Here is a 22,136-nt window from a genome sequence, read left to right as displayed (position 1 = left end):
TTTGCATACTGACACAAAATACAATGGTGATCTAAGATTATAACTCATATAGCTATTTTCGTGCATTTTTGCCAATTCTATCACGTTTCTAACAGTTCAAAGAAATTTCCCCTTCTGTCAATTGGGGGGCGACCCCAGGGTCTGGCCTCCAAGGTAGGGCCTGCTCAGGAAACCTCAGAGGTCATTCTGGGTTAGCTCGCGCCAGCCATTACGCCGCCGCCTGTTAATAGCCTCAACAGGAGAGGACGCCCCACCTTCCTCCCTTGTCCACCCCCCATCCCCCGCCCCCGGCCCCAGCCGGCACCTGCCCGCAGGCCCGCACAGGGAGCCGGACCAACTTCTGTAGGTGTCCGTGCTATATCACTGCTGAGACGGGACGCGCGCCCGTTCCTGGTGGCTCGGCTTCCCAAGGTGGGAAATCCGGACACGGCACCCTGAACCCCAACTTCAAAGCGTGAGAATGCGGGTGCGAGCCAGCCTAACCACGCTCCCTAATTAGCTGTTTCGCTGAGGGGCGGGGAATATGAATATGCAATACTAGTTCCTCCTCACGCTGTCGGACAGGCGTGGTGTTTAATATACGCGAAGCTTTGAGACTCTTCAGGATGCTTTTTATGGCCTGAGAAGGGGGCGGGCTTTGAGGCAAAACCTCCTCTGATTGGTTGACTTCGGAGGGAAGTTTGCTTTTGACTGGCTGGTGTGAGGATGGTGGGTCTACCACCTGCGCGGGGCATTTGAATATCCACTTTCTGTGTGGATGAGGACCCAGGTAAGAGTTTCCAATTTGTATTTCCTTTAGTTTTTACATATTAATACTTTACCAGTACTGTAACCATAAAGTACATATTCCGATCACTGTGCTATTAGTTTGGGAGCTCCAACCCGCTCGTTTTATAGATGGAGAAACTACTCTGGACTCCTAGCTCCGGGTCCAGCCACCACCCCCGGTTGGAGACAGCCGTCCGACCAGGGACCAGGCTTGGTTCCGGGGGCTCGGCGCCCCCTCCCACCTCCTCCTTCTGTACCCCTCCCCGTCTTGATGACCCCAGAAATCTCACTCCTTCCTGCAGCACCGGCTCTGTGGCTTAGTGGTGCTGGTCCTGCCTGCGGCTGTGAGGACCTTGAGGCATCGTCCCTACTGTATACACCTGGGGAGTCTGAGACCCAGCGGGAGCAGGGTGGACCGAAGTAACCCAGTCCGCGGTCAGGCCATGGCTAATCAGGTCTCCTGCCTCCCATCTTGGGCTTTTGGCCGCTCTTTCGTTTTTGGAGTCCTGCGTCGTCGGGATAAGTTGACTTGGCCGAGCACCTAGTGCTACCACATCCCTTACCTCCTGCGTTGGAGGCTGTAGAACTCGCGCCTGCGCAGAGCCTTCCGGAGACGCTGTTTCCCAGCAGACCGCGCCCTCTTTGCCCTGGAGCCGCGTCACCGGTTGCCACGGAGACTGCGCTGTTGACCTTCTCTTCTGCGAGAGCTGGGGGTTCCAGTTGGGGTTAGGAGGCTCCCAACCTGAGCTGGTGTAGTTATTTGTGCCACCGAGGTAAGTACATCTGTCCCCACCCCATCCACCCTTCACTGCAACCCTCGGCCCTACTCAAAGTCCATTGGGTTCAGCCCTAATTTAGGTCTAATTTCGATTTCTTTGACGGCTACTCATATTTATCTGGGAGTCTTGTGTTAAAATTGAACGCCATGCTCAAACTTGGGAGAGGCCGTAGGAGGGACTGGACTGGGCAGAAATTGGGAGGCTCCCTGTTGTCTGCCCCGGCTTAGTCGCCAGGGGTGCTCAGCCTCGTCAAGGTCTGATGTTTGAAGGGAGTCAGGGAGCCAAACACCCCTCAGGGCAGGCGCTCAGATTTTAGGGTAGGGATGCGGGCGGGGCAGATGTTAGGCCCGTCTGAGGAAGGCAGTTCTCCTGTCAGAGCTGTGTGCTGGGAGGTGGGGGAACTACTCTTTCCGTTGCTGCCGGCCTCTGCCTGCTGCCTTCTCCCGTGTTTCCCTTCCTGTTCTCTCCTTTCCTTTGTCCTGGGCAGTTTTTAGATTCTTTTATCTGCCTAATAGGCTCAATACTCAGTTGCTAGTTTAAAGATAACCACGTTTGTTCGTTTTAAAAGAAAACATGCCTGGGTTCATCTGTCAGTATCCAGTAAAATTGAACACTATCCTGTGACACAGCAATTCTAATGAGTCATAGAAATGCACCAATCTGTTCACCAAAAGACATGCGAATCTTCATAGCATTTTCACGATAGGCCCCAAGCTGGACACAACCCAAATATCCATAAACAGTAGAAAGGAGAGAGAACTTTTGGTATATTTACACCATGGTATACTACGACACAGCAATGAGAATGAGCAAACTACAACTATATGAACAGTTTAGATGAATCTTACCAACAAAATGTTAAGTGAAAGAAATCAGATACAAAAGAGTACATACTGTATCATTCCATTTATATGAAGTTCAAAAACAACAAAACGAATTCATAGTGTTAAAAGTCAGGAGCGTCGTTACCCTGTGAGGGTGGGGCTGGAGAATAGTGGCTGGAAAGAGCTGTGCTGGGCACATTTTTAAAAGGTACCCAGATGTGTTTGTTCTGTGTCGAGATTATAGTTTATGCACTTTTTGCTATGTATGTCACATTAAAATTGACATTTAAAAAAGGACAAACTGCTTTCAGTTAACCTAAAAGAAGTTTGCCTTTGTTCAGGACTTTGGAAACCTCAAATGGCCAAACTACTACAACTTCCGCCCAAGTTCCTGCCCTTGGAGTGGCACATTGCTAACAAGAACCAGTACCACAGAGCAGAGGCCCAAAGGTCCCAGTCTGAACGCCTGGTGGCAGAAAGCCAGAGGCTTGTGGAGGAAATTGAGAAAACCACAAGAAAATCTCAAAGTGATGTAAACAAAAAACTAGGTGAGACAATGTGGTTGGTGTGCTTGGGAACGTGTTTTGAAGATGATGAAACTGTTCAGGTTTAGCTCTGCTATCATTTGCAGTTCATGTTCAGGAGTAGCAATGTGTTATCTTGAAATATAAGGGAAAAATGTAAATTCTCTAGGTTCTATGTTTAAATTCACTGCCCCAAGATGGAGACGTGGTAACCCAGTCTGTTTTTCAGCCATAGGTCATCTACGGTTTATTCATTTGTTGATTTGATACACACTTATGGAGCATCTGAGAGCATCTATGGACTAAGTACTGGGACTATCACATGGTATTAGTGTCTCTACTTTTTAGGGGCTCCCGGCTTGAGGAGGAGAAAGACACAAACATTAATAATCAGAACAGAACCAGATAGGTGCTGGGGTAAGGGATACAAAAGTAGGAAAGACTTCCCAGAGAAACATTTGAGCTGATTCTTAAAGGAAGAGTAATTTTCTCTTGCCGATTTCAGTATTAAAAACACTATGCAAAGGACAGTGCCCTTAAATAAACAAAACAAAAATAAGCAGAAAATTTCCCAAATGCTAACAATGATAAATCAGAGGGCACAAACACAGGCGTCCATAAAATGACTGGGCAGCGGGTTGAGGACCCCCTAAGGTAACAGGGAGTGGTGAGGGAGGCGGGGACCTGGAGATGCAGGCTCCACCTAAGGACGCAGCTGCTACTCAATTTCAACTAGTTCTTTTCCAAGATAGATTATGGGCCCAGTGTTGACAAATTGTCTGATTTTTAAAAAAAGAAAATCTGGAAAGATGAAATTTTTACCTATTTTTTTAAATGTTGGCTATTGGTTTAATGTATTTATAACATTGAGCAGGATAAAAAAAAAACAAACACCTATGAATAAAACCTGTCTAAGGGTAGCTAGTTTTTCAACCTCCAATAAACCAAAGCTGCTTCAGGTCAGTAATGTTCGATGTTAGGCTCCTCCTGATGAGTTGATCCATACCCCTAATATTAGCCTATACACAGGCCCGTTCTAAATAATTGTGCAAATAGGTGGGTATTAGAAATGAGGATGTACCATTTATTTTTCACAATAATTGAGTGTCAAGCATGAGAACAAAGATTTCAAGGTCTGAAACTTAATTTCATTGATTCATTAGCTGATTTTAAAAATCAACCACTTAGCATGGCATTATAAAACATCAGATATCTAGGAATTAACCTAATAAAAGATCTGCAAGAGTTCTACACTGAAAAATGCAAACTGTCATTGAAAGAAATGGAAGGAATTGCATAGATTTAATGCAATGACAGTAAAAAATCTCAGCAGGTTTTGTTTTTTTAAAAAATAAAATTGGCAAATTGCTTCTAAAATTCATATGGAAATACAAAAGGTCAAGAATGGACGTGGGTCTCTTGAAGAGCAAAACTGGAAGATATTTACTGTAGTCTCTAAGACCCATTATAAAGTTATAGTAATCAAAACAGTGAGGTTTAGGCAAGGATAGACAAACTGACCAATGGAACATAATAGTCTAGAAACAAACCCACTGCAGTGTAGCAGGAAAAGATGGTCTTGGCAATAAATGGGCCATTTGATATTATTATGGAAAAAATTATATTGTGACCCCTACCTCACATACATATAAAATCAATCTAGGTAGAGTGCATATCTAAATAGGAAAGATAAGACAATAAAACTGTTGGTGAAGAACATATTTATGACTTGAAGAAGGCAAAGATTTCTTAAGACACAAAATAACCAATCATAAAATAAAAAATAAAAATTAGACTATATTAAAATGAAGAAACTATGTTTATGAAACGTCTCCATTAAGAGACCAAAAAAGCAACCCACAGAGTATACGAGTATTCATATTATATATTCATATTACATGTATACAAGATATTTGTAATATACAAAGGATTTGTATCCAAAATATATAAAGAACTTTTAAAAATAGAGAACCAAAAGGCAGACAAGTCAATAAAAAATGGGGAAAACCTTAGCAGATATCTTACAAGTGAGAAAATCTAAACAGCCAATGAACATATGAAGAGGTGCTTGAACTTCATTAATCATCAGGGATGTACAAATTAAAGTCACAGTTGAGATGCCATTACATACCCACCAGAATGGTTATAATGAAAAAGGAAGAAGGAGGAGGAGGAGGAATTGTTAAAGAGAAAGGGGGGGAAAGAAAAAGAAAAGTACTAAGTACTGGAGAGGATGTGGAGCAACTGGAACTCTTACCTCCTACTGGAGGAAGCATAAATTGGAAAATTTATGATGTGAACACTGCTTTCATATCGTAACTGCTTTCACATCATAACTGGAAGTATAACTGCTTTGGACAGTTTTGGCAGTATCCACTGAAGCTGAACCTATTGCACACACTTAGACCTAGATATTCCACTTTTATGTATATACCAATACAGATTCTAACATATATTTACAAAAGATATATGCTGCAATGTTCAAAGTAGTGCTCCTTGTAATTGCCCCAATATTGAAGCTATCCATGTGCTCATTAACAATAGTGGTTGTACAGATGTCAAAGAGGCTGAGAGCTGAACAAAAATGAATTTGAACTGGTGACTTGAAGATTATTGGTGACCTTTGAGATGACAGGTCCAATAGCATAGAGGAAGATGCAAGGTGAGGGTGGACGTCAATTACAAAATGTGAGTGGGCAACTTCAGTTTACATGGTGGATGGAATATGTGCATTAGTCTTCCTTTCCTTTTTCAAATCCAACAACGTGGTAGTAAAGGATTAATGAGAAATATGCCTCAAAGATGAGGTGAGGACGGGCGGGACAACACTAGATAAATGCAACTAGAAAGCAAAAGGACAAGTAGCAACAAACTTAGAACCTGCTGAAAGCCTGGATAGGTAGAGGATAGTGAGAAAATAGCTGATTCATGCTCCAGATTCATACTGCAGAAACCTTGAAATGCTCAAAATTGGAAGCAATTCTGAATACTTCTGAAGCTGGAGATTCAGAATACACCTAGAAACAAGATTGACTGAAAATCTTCATAGAGACCCCTCCCCGGTCTGGCTCTCCTTCCCTAAGCAGAAGGCTAAAGGCAAAAGGATTCAATGAAAGTCTACTAACTGAACAGTAACTCTACCAGTCCCTGGTTTCTAGGTCACTGGTTGCCAAGCTTATAGCTTCAGGGAAGGGATTGAAGAGGGGATTGGAAGATTTCTTCATGGAGAAACTAACTGGTTGGAAAGAAAGATCTACAGATAATAAAATTTGGTGATTCTCCGATGGAATGCTGGAGCTGTCTGATTTCTTTAGACAATAAAGCATTGTTGTTGACAAACCCTGTTCCTGTAGACAGAGCTTCTAGTTAGCATTTTAGCATTTTATTTTTCAAATAAATAAATAAATAAATAAATAAATGTATGTGAAATCACCAGACATTTGAGGAAAGCCTGTATATAACATGGCAGACACCAAAACAAACAATCAAACACACAGAAACCCAAGAAACAGATATGCACAGAGCAAAAGAAAAAATATATATACTACAAGATCCTCAGAAAACTTAGAGATGACATTGCATCCATGGACTATGAGAAGTGGTCTTAAAAAAAGAGAATAGTCAGAAAACAAGAAAGTGTTCTTAAATATTAAAAATATGAGAGCAGAACACTTTTAAAAATCAAAGGAAGGCTGAAAGATAAAGCTGAAGAATCTCCAGGAAACAGAGAAAAAATACCAGAGGTAGAAAGCAAGGGAGGCTAAATATCTAATAGGACTTATAGACAGAGCACAGAGATAATGGAGAAGAAATCGTTCCTGAGAAAATTTCCTAGAACCACAGGACCTAGGTTTTCAGGTTAAGGGGGCATACCTAGTGTCTGGCATAATAATCGAATAAGGTTGATGCCAGTGTGAACTTTTAGGATACTAAGAAAATAGAGAAGAAATCCCTAAAAGTTTTTCCGGTCACATACAAGAAATCTGAAATGAGAATGACATCAGACTTCTCAATAGAAACTTTGGAAACTAGCAGGAAATGAAGCAATGCCATCAAAAGTCTAAGTGAAAATTATTTACAACCTATAAATTTACATATAGCCAAATATAATCAAATGATGGATAAGGTAGAATAAAGGCATGCAAGACTTCCAATTTTTCAAAAATTTTACCTCACATGCATCCATTTTTTAGGAAGTTCCTGAAGGATGTGTTTCAGCACATTGAACAAAGAAACCAAGAAAAAGGAAGGAATGAAATCCAAGAAAGAGGACTTCAACACATGAGAAAGTGAAGGGAATTCCTAGAATGATGGTGAAGCAAAGTCATAGAATGATATCCACACGTCCAGCCAGAGTTTGGAGCAGGAGGAGGAAGTGCTCCTGGAGGGAGGTCTCCTGCAAAGAAACAAAATCAACCAGTTACTTGATGGGCTTGAGTATATTGAGAGGCTGTTTATACAATAGTCCTCCCTTACCCATGAAGGGTATGTTCCTAGGCCCCCAGTGGAGGCCTAAAACTATGGATAGTATCCAACCCTGTATGAGGAGGAATTTATTTATGAAATGGAATTTATTTATGAAATGGAATTTATTTATAAAAAATTGTGTATATACTCTCACATGTTTAAACTTCAGACGCCTTCACAGTGCTCTCCTTTGGATGCCCTGCACTTATTGAGGTGTTTTTTCCACTCCTCAGAACAGTTTTTGAACTCGTCGATGTTGATGCCTTTTAGTGTTTCTGTCATTTTTTTTTTTGTTTCACCCCTTCCACCGCGGCAAAATGTTTCCCTTTGAGGACGTTTTTCATCTTGGTAAACAAGACAAGTCACTCCAGGTCAGAGAGGGTGAATATGCTGTGTTTGGTCAAAAACTGCTGAACACTCAGTGCTGTGTGGACAGGTGCACTCACCAATCACCCATCATGAAACAGGCAAATGTGTTGAAAGAGTCTTCAAAAAAAATTCACTGAAGCTGAACACAGCCTCTTACAACAATGCCAGCTGGTGCCCTGATACAGATGGGTTCCTGGAACACTCACCTAGTAGTGGAAGCCTGTACTACAAGGGGCCTGCCCTCTAGAAGATAATTCCGTTTTTTGGAAGGTGTACTGTTTTCTCCCCATACATACATATCTTTTCACTGAAAGGAAGCGCTTTATGGCTTCTCCTTGGCATATCCTAATTGCCAGCATCACTACCACTCTTGTGCGTTGGGGCCATTATTAAGTAAAATAAGGGCAACTTGAACATAAGCGCTGTGATACCGTGATGGTCAATCTGATCACTGAGACAGCTACTAAGTAAGTGACTAACCTTAATGTAGCGTTTACAGAGTGGATACGGTGGACAAAGGGATGATTTACATCCCAGGCGGGACAGTGAGGACATGTGAGATTTCAGAATGGTGCACAATCTAAAACTACAAAGTATTTTTTTCTGGATTTTTCCATTTATTTTTCAGACCTCCATTGACTACAGGAGCTAAAACCATAGAAAGCAAAACTGTAGATAAGGGGGGCTGCTGTAGTTCTCCTAGAAAGTTTGAAGAAAAGTTAGTCAAAAGAATATGGAAAGTTGTAGAAGGAAAGAAATTTATCATAGTTCAGGTGTCTATAACATTTACATATTTACAATAATACCAACAAGCATTAAATCATTACTTAACAAAATGGTGATACAACTATATTGGGCAGATGGAAGGAGCAAAGTATGTTGTGAAAATTTTGTAAGAGCAAATAAATCCTTTCTTACCTTTCATCCTAGAAAATTGGTAGATAATGATCAACCTGATAAAGAACACACAGCGGTGTAATCAAATGGTAGGAGAAATACTAAAAGTGTTCAGTGGTTGTTTCCAGGAAGTGGGAGTGGGTAGGGATCAGGCAGAGAATTCTAATACTTGTACTGCTACTTGACTATCCAAGCACTATACATTTATATCTTTGATAGCACTAAAGCCAGTGGACATTGAAGAATTAGAATCAATGAGTACAGAATGATCTTTGAATTAATTTATGTTGAACGTAAGAAGATATATTTTCCTTCCCTCCTCCCCTCCCTCCCTAAGAAGCTCTGAGAAGAACAGAACATGTCTCGGGTCGTTTTGCAATAGTAGTCTTCAAGTTTCTAATCCAAAAGATGGCTGCGTTGGGAATAGGTTAACCCTGCTGTAACTTCTCCGTGTGTTTCAGAACAGAGACTTGAGGAAATCAGATTCTGGAAGAAGGAGTTAGACGACAAACTTGAGCAGCTTGTGTATGTGACTGAAGACCTGCTCGCCTATCAGACCAGGCTGGAGAAGGCCCTGGAGAGCCTGAAAGAACCCTTGCACATCACTGAGACGTGCCTGGAATACAGGTGGGAGGGAAGCGCCCCCCCATGAGTCATCTGTTGTGAGAAATGAAATGCTGGGTAGTGAAAGCTGACTGTGCTGGGTGGTGGGTTAGAATAAGGCAAATGAGCATGTTCTTTCCCAGCCTGCAATTATCTCGGCAGGCCGTGGTGCTGGGCAGCGGAAGGAGCACTCGACTGGGTTCATGTCTAAACTCTGCTCTTGACCGACTTAAATATAAGTTAGGACTAGGTTTGGCTGTGGGTAATCAGAAAACCGCAAAATAGCACTGAACTTAAATAAGACAGTTTCTTTCTCTCTCACATTTCAGGAGTCTGGAGACGGTTCAGGGCCGGCATGGTGTGCCACCGTGTCAGGGCTCCGGGCTCTTTCGGTCGTCTCATTCCGCTGCACGTGGCTTTCACTCCCATGGCCGCCTGGTGGTCCCAGGTGGCCGCTGGGCTCGAGCCACTACGTCTACCTCCCAGCAAGTGGGAATCATTTGGGATGGCATTCACCATCCCTCCTTGTATCCTGCTGACCAGATCTTAGTCCCACGGCCACCCAGTAGAAACCAGAAAACGGGAGCCTTTATTTTGGGCAGGCAGAGCAGATACTATGGTTGTTACTAGAGGACGAAAAGTCTGCTGCATAGGCAGAGGCACACAGAAGTACTTTGTCCAGAGAGCACTGTGCAAACATACCTTTTTGTACCAATTTCTTCCCCATGAGTCCCGTGAGTAGGATGATTACTCAGGGCCAGCGGTGACTTCCGGACCTGTCTCCTGTCGCAGTCCCAGGTGGCGCACCTAACAGGCCTTCTTGCCACCAGCATAGCCCCCTCCAATCCAGTGCCTCCTTCTCCCTGGCTTTGGAGTAAACTTTTCTGAATGCAGATTTTTGCAGGTCACCTCATCTTTTAAAAATTTTTAAAAAATTGCGACCCCGTTCCCTAATACCCTCCAGATAAAGTTCAAACTTCTTAGTCTAGCAAACAGGGCTCTTCACGACGGCCCACGGTGACCTCTCCGGGCCCATTCCTCATCCCCACAGGAGGGATGTGCTTAGTGTGCCGAGCTGTGTGCGATTTCCCAAACACGCTGTGGCTCTGTCCACGCTGTTCCCTCTTGCTGGGAAGCCCTCAATGAGCTTAGGCAGGACCCTCTGCAGAAACTGGGCAGCAATTTCCCAAGCCAGGTTTAGAGAGTTTGTGAAGCAAAGGTAAAATCACCATTAAAGAGGCCAACATTCCACTCAACTCAAGTCTACACCTAAGGGTGATTAGAATGTAGATGTTGCTGAGTTGATTCTGTGCTACTGTGTGTCTGGCACTGTGATTTCTGCTTTATATCTCATTCATTCCTTGCCACAACCTTAGTAATGTACGAATTATTATCCCCATTTCACAGAAGAGGAAACCAAGGCACAGATAAGATTATACAACATTCCCAAGGCCACACAGCGGAAGAGCAGTGGAGCCTCCCTCCCAAGCACTCTCCCGCAGGGCAGAAAAGAGCAAAATATCAGGCAGTGACTGGTCAATTTTGGGAGTGACGTTGTATAGTGGTTAAAAGCACATGTAATGCCCAGTTCTGTGACATCGGGCTTAACCTCACTGAAACTCAGTTTCCTCACCTGTACTTGAAAGCGCCAGTTAAGGGAGAGCTCAGCATGACGCCTGTCACATAGAGAGTGCTCAGAGGTGGGGGTGACATTTACGTTGGTATTATTATTGTTATTAAAGCGTCTTTCTGGATTCCAGTCCTTGCCAGGAAATGGAACTAGGATGAAGGAAGGAAACATTTGTCTTTGAAAAGCTAAGCCAAAAGAAATGTTTCCACTAAAAAATAGGTAAGAAGGGAAAGGCTTCAGAACTGATGTCCAAACTGAAGGGAAAATGTCTGTCTGGCATGTCTCAGACGAAGTGACCGGTCATCGATCAATTTTTCACTACATTTTGGATTTTTTTTTCAAGGCTCAAAGACACCAAGTAGTGTACCCCCCACCCCAACACCATGTCATCCAGACAGATAGGTGCTACTCAAACCATTGTCCAGGAGACTGAACGTCCAGACGTTAGCGAATACCGCGTTGCCTCCCTCCCCCTGTTGGGTGACCTGCCGCCTTTCTCTGATCAGGGAGAAGCGAGTCGGCATCGACCTGGTGCATGATGAAGTGGAGCAGGAGCTCATGAAGGAGGCCGAGATCATCCGGGGGGTGATGGCGCTGCTGACCCGCACCCTGGAGGAGACGACCGAGCAGATCAGGCATGGCCACCTCCCCGCCCCCACTGGGCATATCTAGACAAGGCGGCACCCGGAGATGCCGGGCCCCGTGGCACAGGAACAATGGGGTTTCATACGCCTCTGGACACTTCCCGTGACCTGAGGTGTCTTGGGAACACTCGGGACGAGGCCTGGACAACTCTCATACCTGAGCCACCCTGTGGGGGTGGGTGGGGATGGGGCCGATCTCAGCCCCGATTATCACCTGGAGGACACTGGAACTGGTGTCCTAGGGCTGACCTCTTGCTTAGAGTGTGCCGCGGCAGCGACATCAGAGAAGGTCACCGTTGGAGGGAGGAAGTTGAAGCCCAGGCTTGGCTACTTGTGTGTGGGGCGGGGGTCGGGGGGGAGCGGCGGCGAGGGGCGGGGAGATGGCAGGCGGGGGAGGAGGCTCCGCTCCCTGCACCAGGCCTGGCTTTAGCTGCATTTCCCAGGGTCTCCCAAGAAAAGGGCGTTCCAGGGGGAGACACCTTTACCTTCTCTTTCTAGGCTGAACCGCGCTGCAAAGTACAATCTTGAAAAGGATTTGAAAGACAAGTTTGTGGCCCTGACCATTGACGATAACTGCTTCTCACTCACCAACAACTCGCCAAACATCAGATACTCTGAGAATGTCGTGAGGGTTGAACCCAAGTGAGTGAGTCCTGACTGCTGGCCTGGCCACGCTGGCTTCCTCGCTGCTCTGTAATGTCCCAGGGCCCCTCAGACAGGCAGGCGGGACCGAGCCCATCACTGTGACAGGAGGCTGGGGGCTCCGGCGAGGCATCGGGGCAGAGGCAGGGGCTGGGCGGGGGCTCCTCTGAGACCAGGGCCGGCGGGCCTGTGGTTCTCCAGGTGAGGCCCACTGCAAGGGGGTTGGACATAAAATCTTTACACATGTAAAATTTATTCTTTTACCTATTTGCTTTTTTTTAACAAGGGAAAGAATCTAAAAATGTATAAGGAGCAAGTTAATAATTTTTCTCTGTCTCTTTATGATGTTACCCCAGGGATAACCACTATTACCTGTATGTTCATATAAACATATGTATACACTCACACACACAATTTTTATTTATTGATGAGAAAGAGAGAAGGAAGCATTGATTTGTCATTTCACTTATTTATGAATTCATTGGTTGATTCTTGTATGTCCTCTGACTGGGGATCAAACCCACAACCTTGGAATGTTGGGATGATATTAACCAACTGAGCTACCTGGCCAGGGTGAATTGTATTTTGTTTACAAAAATGGCATAATACTATGTTCCTTTTCTGTAACATCTAACTTACATTTTTTCAATTAACATTTCATCACAGACCTAACTCAGCATACTTTTTAAACTTTCTTTTTGAGGTAAAACATACATGTAAAAAAATACAAATAATAATAAACATAGAGTTTATTGAATTATCACTGTGTGATCTCAAAACTTAGCAGCTGAAAACAAGAAGCATGTGAAATATCTCAGTGTCTGTGGGCCGGGGACCCAGGCGCTGCCTCGTCAACGCCTCTGGCTCCCATCCGAGGAGGCTGTAGTTAAGCCGTCTTCTGGGCTGTGGTCTTATATGAAGTCTTGACTGGTTGGGGGTGGGGACCCGCTTCCAGGTGACTCATGTGGTTGTGGCAGGCCTTGCCACGTGAGCCTCCCTCCCCCGCGCCCCGCTGGCTCTCTCAGCACCGGGAGGCTGGCTTCCCCCACAGCGCGTGATCCAAGAGGAAGCAAGGGAGACAGTGTGCTCAAGACAAAAGCCACAGTCTCCTATTAGCCTAATCCTAGGAATGACATCTTATCACTTCTGTTTGTGAGAAACGAGGCAGTGAGTTCATCGCACAACTCACGGGGAGGGAAGCACACACAAGGGTATGAATGCCAGGAGGAGGGGCCACTGGGGGTCATCTCAGAGGCCGCTGCTAATCCCAGGGGACAGTCGCCATGGGACCACCAGCCAGGTCAAGAAATGAAACATTACCACCACTGGAGAGACCCCTGTCCTGTTCCCCCTTGATCAGTATCCCCCTTTCCTCCCCAAAGGTAACCACATTCCTGACTTCCAATGGCTTTGTCTGCTTTTCTGATTATTAAATGGCGTCATATACTATCTATTTTTTATATGTCAGTTTTCCTCCAGTCAGCATTATTTTGAGATTCATCAGTGGTGTTATGTAAAGCAGTCCCTTACCAAAGTAGTGATTTATTTATATCAGTATGGACTCATGGTTTCCAATTTTATTCAGTGTGTTATAATCTGTTACTATTATTATTTATTTTGATGCTCAGATGGTCTCTACCTGGGTGACCTTGACCAAGTTACTTCCTCTTTCTGAGCCTCATCTGTTTTCCTCATCCGTAAAATGGGGGTTATGCAAGTTAGCTCACTAGGCCTTCAGGGTGATTAAATGAGATCCTGTCTTTAAAGTGCCATCCTAGTGCCTGGCACAGAGTAGGTAGGTTTCCCCAAAGTGACAGCTGTTGCCACAGACAGACCACTGTGCACTTTGCCTGGAGATGAGGAAACATTCCAGGTGCTCCTGGTGGTACAGCAGGGTTCACGCCCAGGGGATTCCCAGGAGCTCGCCCCCGCCCACCCCTCCCCGCGCCAGTGGCCGTGAACGAGTGCGTGGGCTCTGTTTCAGCTCTGTGAGTCTGGAAGACTGGGTGGACTTCTCCACCACCAACCTGGAGAAGGCAGACAAGCAGAGGAACAACTCCCTGATGCTGAAGGCCCTGGTGGACCGAGTCCTGTCCCAGACGGCCAGCGACCTGCGCAAACAATGTGACGTGGTGGACACAGCATTCAAGAACGGGCTGAGGGAGACCAAGGATGCCAGGGACCAGCTGGCTGTCCATTTGGCCAAGGTGAGCTCCCTGCAGGGAACATGGGAGAGCCCACTGAGGAGGTTTCGCCATGGCTACCGGGGACGTCCTCTCAGCCAGGCCACTGACCTTTGGTGCTTGTGACCCTGGGTGAACTGAGGGGGAAGGGTCGGCCTCATCACTCCATCGTAGCAGCAGGTTTTGGGGTTTTGGGGTCTGGATTGAGACGGGCCTACTCGGGGTCTCCTTTGGCACTCATTGCTGCAAAGAACAGGCTCTCTCCTCTCTGGCGGCTCACTCTGGGCCTCAGTTTCTCCTTATGTGAAATAGGGAGATGGACTCTATGGTCTCAGACATTGTCTATGACTCTGAACTTCCATGAATTGAAAGCAACTGATTTCTCCAAACCCAACTGCAATTTCGGGATTCTGGCTGGTTGTCCCTCTCAGTTATCCAGTGGTGTGCTGGCAAACTGGCTCTCAGAAAAAGAAGTCAATAAAAGTCCCTGACGTGTAGAATTTGCAGGTTTACATGTTGTAAATACTTTCATTATGGTTGATTTCAAGCTACCCATTTAACAATGGTCTGGCAGAGTTCCTGAATATTTAACCAGCAGAGCCCACATGAGCCCACTCCAGAGGCCACATGAGCCCACTCCCTCACCGCAAGGACCCCTGGGTCCTGAGCATATATGACCATTTCACAGGCTAAACTCAGGGACACTGAGGAGTTGAGTCCAGTGGAACAAGTGCTGGCTTTGGACTGAAGATATGTGGGCCCAAACCCAGTCCCATGACAGACCAGCTGAGTGACTCATGCAGATAGATCCCTCAAGCTCTCTGAGCCTCGTGCCTCACCTGTGACTGGGTGACAGTAACCCAACTGTTGCATTTTACTGTTGGTGAAAGTGAGATGTAGAGAGCGGAAGGGACCCTGGGTGGCAGGGTGCACTGCTGGCAGCTTGGGACCAGAGCCTGGGCCTGCCCTACTCCCAAAGCCTGCCCTCCTGGAACCCAGAGTCTAGCTGTCAGACAAGATTTATTTATACAATAAGCAGGACGAGCTAGAATTTAACTGAAGGCTACACTGTGATAGTACTTCCTATCAAATCTGTTGCAAGTGTTCATCTGTGAATGCTGATCTGTAATGAGATTTTATATATTTTATCTTTGAAAATATCTTTTCATTCAAATAGGTACTGCCAAGTACTATTTGTGAGCACATGATTTTAATGGAACATACTCATTGCTTGGAAGGCATTTATAGGAGTCTGTTTAGATTCTTCTCCTGATACTGGCCTTTTAGCGTGTCATTACATTTCAGATTAATCACTTGCTGCTGAAGGGTAGGAAGAAGCTCTTCAATTGCATGATTAGGTGGATTTTGAAATACAGAAACTTCCTTTGCGTTTGCTTTGAGGTCCGCTCCCCACCCCTCAAAAAGCACTGCTGGAACTTGGAAAATATATCTGCTCCACATCTGTGTGGGAACAGAGGCCTTGCTGCTTGTTTTAACTTTTGACAGCACGGGAAGTATATACAGCGGCTTGACGTTAGTTGTGATTCAAACCACGTTAGTTGTTGAAATGACTTCACCGCAGTGTGTGCAGCTTTGCATGCTAGTGCTCTCTTGCTTTGTGATTTTAGGTTGAATTTATTAAGATATAGTATTATTAAGTCTGCAGCAAAAATTAATTTGCAAAGCTATTCAGTGTTTTATAGTAGTGGTTGGAGGGGGGTGGTGGTTCTTTTTCAGGAGAATTTCATTCTTGGCCATGAGCTAAAAATAAATCACAAGACCATTTTGCCACTGATAAACCATTGAATTCCTGAGTAGTAGGACAAGTCAAAATATTCAGCTTCTATTTCTGAAAAAAATTCACAGAACTAATGATGGTCTAACCCATGAGGACAAATGAAGTTCACTGTTGATGTTACTGGTTCAATGACACATGATAGATTCAAGTATTTTCTGCAAAGTACTTTCTGATGAAAATACAATGACTAACCAGAGGCTTTAAATAGCTTATATTTTTACAACTTTTGTAACTATATTCAACTAAGCCATTTCCTGCTCCACACATATATGTACCATCATCAGCTATAACATTTCTTAGCATGTTTCACTTTAGGTTGTATTGAATTAGTGTTTTCTCAACTTAAAAAAATATTTATATTTTAGAGAGAGGGGAAGGGAGGGAGAAAGAGAGGGAGAGAAACATCAATGTGTGGGTTACCTTTTGTGCACCCCCCACACTGGGGACTTGGCCCACAACCCAGGCATGTGCCCTGACTGGGAATCGAACTGGTGACCCCTTGGTTCATAGGCCGGCACTCAATCCACTGAGCCACACCAGGCAAGGCATCAACTTTTTGCCTGTAGTTATTTCATGAGACTGTTCATAGCGGCTGATTCTTTAGCCCTGATTCACTTCAAACTCAGCCCTGATTCCTGGAATAAACAACTAAGAAGCATCAGAACACCTGCCAACTCATGAAGAGCAAAGGAAAACCATCCAAAATCATGTGCCTTGTTTTTAAATTGACTATTGACATTGTTCTCAATGTCCTTAACTCTTCAAGCAGCTATTCTTGCAGAAAGACTAATCATCTTAAAAACTTCATGTTCTCTGGACGCCCTTCCTCAGCTGCTGCAATCAAACATCTTTTAATTAACTCACTCTTGGTAAACGGCAGTCCTTGCTTGGCTGACAGATGAGACATTTGGAAGCTTACTTTGATTGTGGCCTCGTTTTCAGTTTTGTTAAAAAATTCTGCAGTGATGAGATACTCTGTTTTAAACTTTCAATATTTCTGATCATTGCTTTCCTGTGAGTTGAGACTCTCATGGTGATACGCAATCTGGTAATAATGAATGTTGTGCCCTTTCGGCACAGCCAGGCTGTCATTACTCAATACGCACAATGCTCTGCTATCTAATTCACAAAATCCACACTTAGCTCTGCCTTAAAAGCACAACACGCGAAGCCAGCTTTTCTTGTTTAGACATGATGGACGTGTACTGGTGGTAAAGAATAAAATAAGATGCCACCGCACGGGGATACACAGAGCACTCAGAAAGCTGTCATCGCTGTGTTGTCGGATGTGGAGCCCTCTAGACAGCAGAGCAATGAGGGTGTTACATGCACAGTCTGCTGCACTTTCTCAACCCTGGTGTAGTTTAAAAACAGCCATATGTAAATGAATGAGCATGGCTGTGTTCCAATAAAACTTTATTATGGACACTAAAATTTGAACTTTATATAATTTTCAGATGACATGAAGTATTATTCTCTTGGTTTTTTCAACTATTTAAAATGTGAAAACCTTCTTTTAAAAGAATAAAAAACAAGCTACAGATAAAACATTGTTATCTAAAACATACAAAGAATCTCAAAACTCAACAATAAGAAAACTAACAGCCCAATGAAAAAATAGGCAAAAGATCTAAACAGATACCTCACTAAAGAAGATATACGGATGGTAATTAAGCATATGAAAAGATGCTCAACATCATATGTCATTAATGATTGCAAATTAAAACAACGAGATACGTATAGAAAACCCCAAACATTGACAATTCCAAACGCTGGCAAGGATGTAGAGCAAAATGAAACTTCACCCATTGTTGGTGGGAATGCAAAATGGCACAGCCATTTTGGAAGACAGTTTGGCAGTTTTTTACAAAACTAAACATATGATTCAGCAAACTCATTCCTTGGTACTTACCCAAATGTGTTGAAAACTTATGTCCACACAAAGATCTGCACGTGAATGTTTAGCAGCTTTATTCATAATTGCCAAAGCTTGGGAGCAGCCAAGGTGCCGTTCAATAGATGAGGCAATAAACAAACTGCTGCATCACGCAACAGAATATTATTCAGGGATAAAAAGATATGAGCTATCAAGCCGCAAAAAGACATAGAGAAAACTTCCATGCATATCACTAAATGAGAGAAGCCAACCTGAAATTCATACTGTATGAATCATGCTGTGTGATTCCAACTACATGACACGTGGAAGCAGTAAAAAGGTCATTGGCTGTCAGGGCTTCAGAGGGGGGGTTGGGTGGAGAGGAGGGAGGAGAAGGGGCGCAGGGGTTTTCAGGGCAGCGAGACTGTTGTGTGCGGTATGACGATGGTGGCTATGTGTCATGCATTCGTCAAAATCCGCAGGGTCCGCAAAGATTGAACCCTGATGTAAACTACGACATTTAGTTAATAATAATACTTACAATAGTGGTTCATTAGTTGTAACAAATGCACCACCTTAACAGAAGATGTTCTTAACAGGGACACCGTGTTGGGGGAGAGAGGGTGTATGGGAACTCTATACTTCTGCTCAATTCTGCTGTAAATCTAAAACTGCCCTAAAAACTAAAGTCCATTAATTTAAAAAAAATTCTCATTTCAGTCTGTACAAAAACTGTTTGTACAAAAACAGACTGCATTCCGTCATGGTTTGCTGATTCCTGATTTAACCCATAGTGTTAGTAGTTTTGTTTTAAGCAGTCTGTGTGTTTAAGGTATTTTAAATATTTGTAAAATTTAAGGGAATTTGGCTTGTTTTTTTTAAAAAAATAACAAAATATGTAATTAAATAATTTAGCCTTATGATTTGAGTTGAAATTTTAAGTTTGAAGACAAAGTTAAAATATTTGAGAATTTAAGATTAATCACTTTTACTAGTTTGCTAGATTGACAAGATCTTTTAAGAACTTCAGAAAGCCTTGTTTGAAAAGACAACTCAAGTAGTTTTTAAGAGTTTTATATAAAATTTATAAATACTATATATATCAAATTTATAAATGCTGCTTTAGATAAATATTCAAAGGATTTTTAACTAAGCTTGAAATGGGAGAGCAACCATTAATCAAAGTCAATTTAAAGTGATTGTTAAGTTTTCTAAATTTAAAAATAGTATAGTATCTGTGAACTGAACATAAGAAAAGCTGAAGAAATGTTAAGAAAAGCCTTAAGAAAACCAAATGCAATATACGAACCTCATTTGTATTCTAATTTGAACAATAAGGGAAATTTGAACACTAGATATTAGATAATGTTAAAGATTCATTCGTGTGTGTGTGTGTGTGAGAGATGCACAAAGGTATTATAGTTATGTTAAAAGACGATAAAAGAGTCCTTATATCTTAGAAATACATACTCAAGTATTTGAGACTGAACTGATATCTGGGAATTGCTTTAAAATAAGCCAATGGGCAGGAGTGGAGAGACGGGGTTATAGATGAAACAAGACTGACAATGTATTATTGCTCATCGCTTAAAGCGACAATGAGTACCTAAGGTTCATTATACTAGCTACTTTTGTATCTGTTTAGAAATTTTCATGATGTAAAGGATTTTCTTTAAAAAAAAAAAGCTTAGGGAAGAAATAAAAATGTTAGTTAAATATTCATCTAAAAACCCAAGTAACTTCTAAGTAATCTTTTCTGTGCACAAAGCCGCCTTTGAAGAAACCAACAAAGCTCAGACTGAACTGCGCACACTCTCCCTACAGGCTTCTCAGGAGCGGGATGGGTGCTAGGGGCTGGATTGCAAAGGAAATAGGCAGCTCCCCGCACCTGGTACGAAGGTGCTCAGTACCAAGGCAGGCGGGCAGCGTCCGGCCTTTGCTGAGGGAATTCCCAGTATTTGGGGAGGAGATGCAGAAATAATGGCCAGTCATGCACATTCCGTCTGTGAGGTTCTAAGGTTGGGGGAGTTGCCTTGCCCACCAGCAGTCATTCCTGTAGGGAAGATAGATCAGACCCATTCTGGGGTCCTGCTTGGGTAGAGATCCGAGGTCCCTTCTTCCTAGCTTACATGACCCCAAGAGACCTCCCAAGAGTGTCTGCTGTTGGGTTTTGAGGAACACAGTCTGGCCTCACCTACTCTAACTCTTTTTGTAAGGTCATGGAAGAGGTTGCTTCCCAAGAGAAAAATGTTGCAGTTCTTGAAAAAGCCATCCTTGACCAAGAAGGGCCTGCCAAGTTGGCTCATACACGCCTGGAGACCAGGACACATCGGCCTAACGTGGAGCTGTGTCGGGATGTGGCCCAGTATAGGCTGATCAAGGAGGTTCATGAGATCACCCACAACGTTGCAAGGTGGGCTGGCAGCGAACAGGCCGAGGCCGTGCTGTGGTGGGTGAAGCCTGTCTGGCACAAGCGCTCTGCGCTGCTGATGTTTGAGGGGTTCCTTTCTAGAAGACAGTCAAGGGCTTCCTTTGTAACTCTAGCCAATTGCTGCCATGCAGAAAGTGGGTACCAGTGTTTAAATTTTTCTAAAGAAGCCGCAATCCAGATGTTTGGGTAAAATGTACAGTTTCAAATGTTGGCAGTTCATGGAATTGCCTATTTCGTGAATCTGGCCCGTGGCCACCCCCCTGAAATCTCTATGTGAAGGAGGAGACAGGGAGGAACATCAATTTGGCTTCTTGCACCAAATCCACAAATACATTCTTCCCCCCTGAAAAAACGAAGTGGAGTGATAAATGATTCCCTTATGTTCTTCCCCTTCTCCTAGATTAAAGGAAACTTTAGCCCAGGCTCAGGTGGAGCTGAAAGGGCTGAATCGCAGACAACTCGCCCTGCAGGAGGAGATCCAGGTCAAAGAGAACACCATCTACATCGACGAAGTGCTGTGCATGCACATGAGGAAGTCCATCCCGCTCCGGGACGGGGACGACCACGGGGAGTGGGCGGGGGGCCTCTGCCCCGAGGCTGTCTGCTGAAAGTTGGGACAGCTCAGACGCTCATTAAAGCAATGTCATAACACAGGAGTCCTGAACCTTCACTTCAGCGCGGCAGCACTTGCAGTCAGCCCAGGATTCCAGCCCGCTCTGAGCTGGGATGCGGGGGCAGGGTCTATGCTGCAACCAGCTGGGGTGGTTGGTTAACCTTTAAGTTCCACGTGTTAGCACAGGCCATTCTGATACTGTCGCAGGACTTGGGGTCCAGGCAGAGGGATCGAAGACATTTTAGTTCAGGTTCACTTCAATTCAGGAGTTAGTTGGACCCCTAATTCAGCCCAATCATCTTGCTCATGAGAGGGGATGTAAACGTGTCTCTCGGCTCCCAAGATTCCTTTCCCCCTGGAAGCAATGTGACTGCTGACTTAGCCCCTGCTGGTTCGTAGGAAGCCTCTTCAAGTCTTGCAGACCTTAGGCGTGAGAGGAGCGGCCCTGGGTCGGGAGCCCCCTTCAGCCTTCCGCAACCTGTAGGTAGCTCTCGGGCCTCTTCTGGCTGAAGTGAAGAGGTCAGGGCAAGGCAAACAAAGGGCGACTCCAGCGCTTAGTCAGTTTTATTGTGGGGCTTGAGGAGCGGGTGGCCCAAGTTGCTGTCATGTGGGGTCCTGTCGGGGGCCAGTGGTGCTTCCGGTTCACAGGTTGGAGGGGGCTGAAGGGCACCAGTGGACCTGTGTGTCGGCTGTGGGGTGGGTGGCTCTGGCAGGAGGAGCTAAGGGACACTCTGAGAAGGCTGGAGGTGTCAGGACAGGAAGGGCAGGGCTGGGGGAGGCTTATGGAGGGTGCCCAGCATGTGTTCAGATCCCAGTGACTGTAGCCTCCGGAATGGCAGCTTGGGAAGGAGGGCAGCCAAGTTCCTGGGCTCCACAGGCCAGTTTTCCCAGCAGCTGGGAGGAGCATGTCCTCTAGTGCCGCCAGGACAAGAGGATTTCTGGATTTTGTTTTCTTTCCTGAATGTAAACAGAGTGTGAGTTTGGTGTTGGTTTCCAGAGCAGGTAATAGTCATTTGGAGGACTTTTTTTTTTTTTTAAACATTCAAGTAACAGTAAAGGAAAAGGAAAGATATCACTCCCTTTTGGAT

General features: G+C 44.4%; 1 protein-coding gene across 1 annotated transcript; it reads left to right on the top strand.

Moving 5' to 3' along the window:
• Positions 1-1,475: 1,475 nt before the first annotated feature.
• On the top strand, positions 1,476-21,043 carry TEKT1 (tektin 1). Its single transcript, XM_054575640.1, has 8 exons — positions 1,476-1,541; positions 2,713-2,919; positions 9,090-9,255; positions 11,368-11,496; positions 12,004-12,147; positions 14,132-14,354; positions 20,221-20,417; positions 20,836-21,043. Exons 2-8 carry the CDS (start codon positions 2,730-2,732, stop codon positions 21,041-21,043), a joined length of 1,257 nt encoding a protein of 418 aa, XP_054431615.1. The 5' UTR covers positions 1,476-1,541; positions 2,713-2,729.
• Positions 21,044-22,136: the final 1,093 nt, after the last annotated feature.

This window comes from Pteronotus mesoamericanus, unplaced genomic scaffold, assembly GCF_021234165.1.
Source record: "Pteronotus mesoamericanus isolate MK-2021 breed Mesoamerican mustached bat unplaced genomic scaffold, CSHL_Meso_final contig_317, whole genome shotgun sequence".
NCBI lineage: Eukaryota > Metazoa > Chordata > Mammalia > Chiroptera > Mormoopidae > Pteronotus > Pteronotus mesoamericanus.
This window is presented reverse-complemented; position numbering and strand designations above follow the sequence as displayed.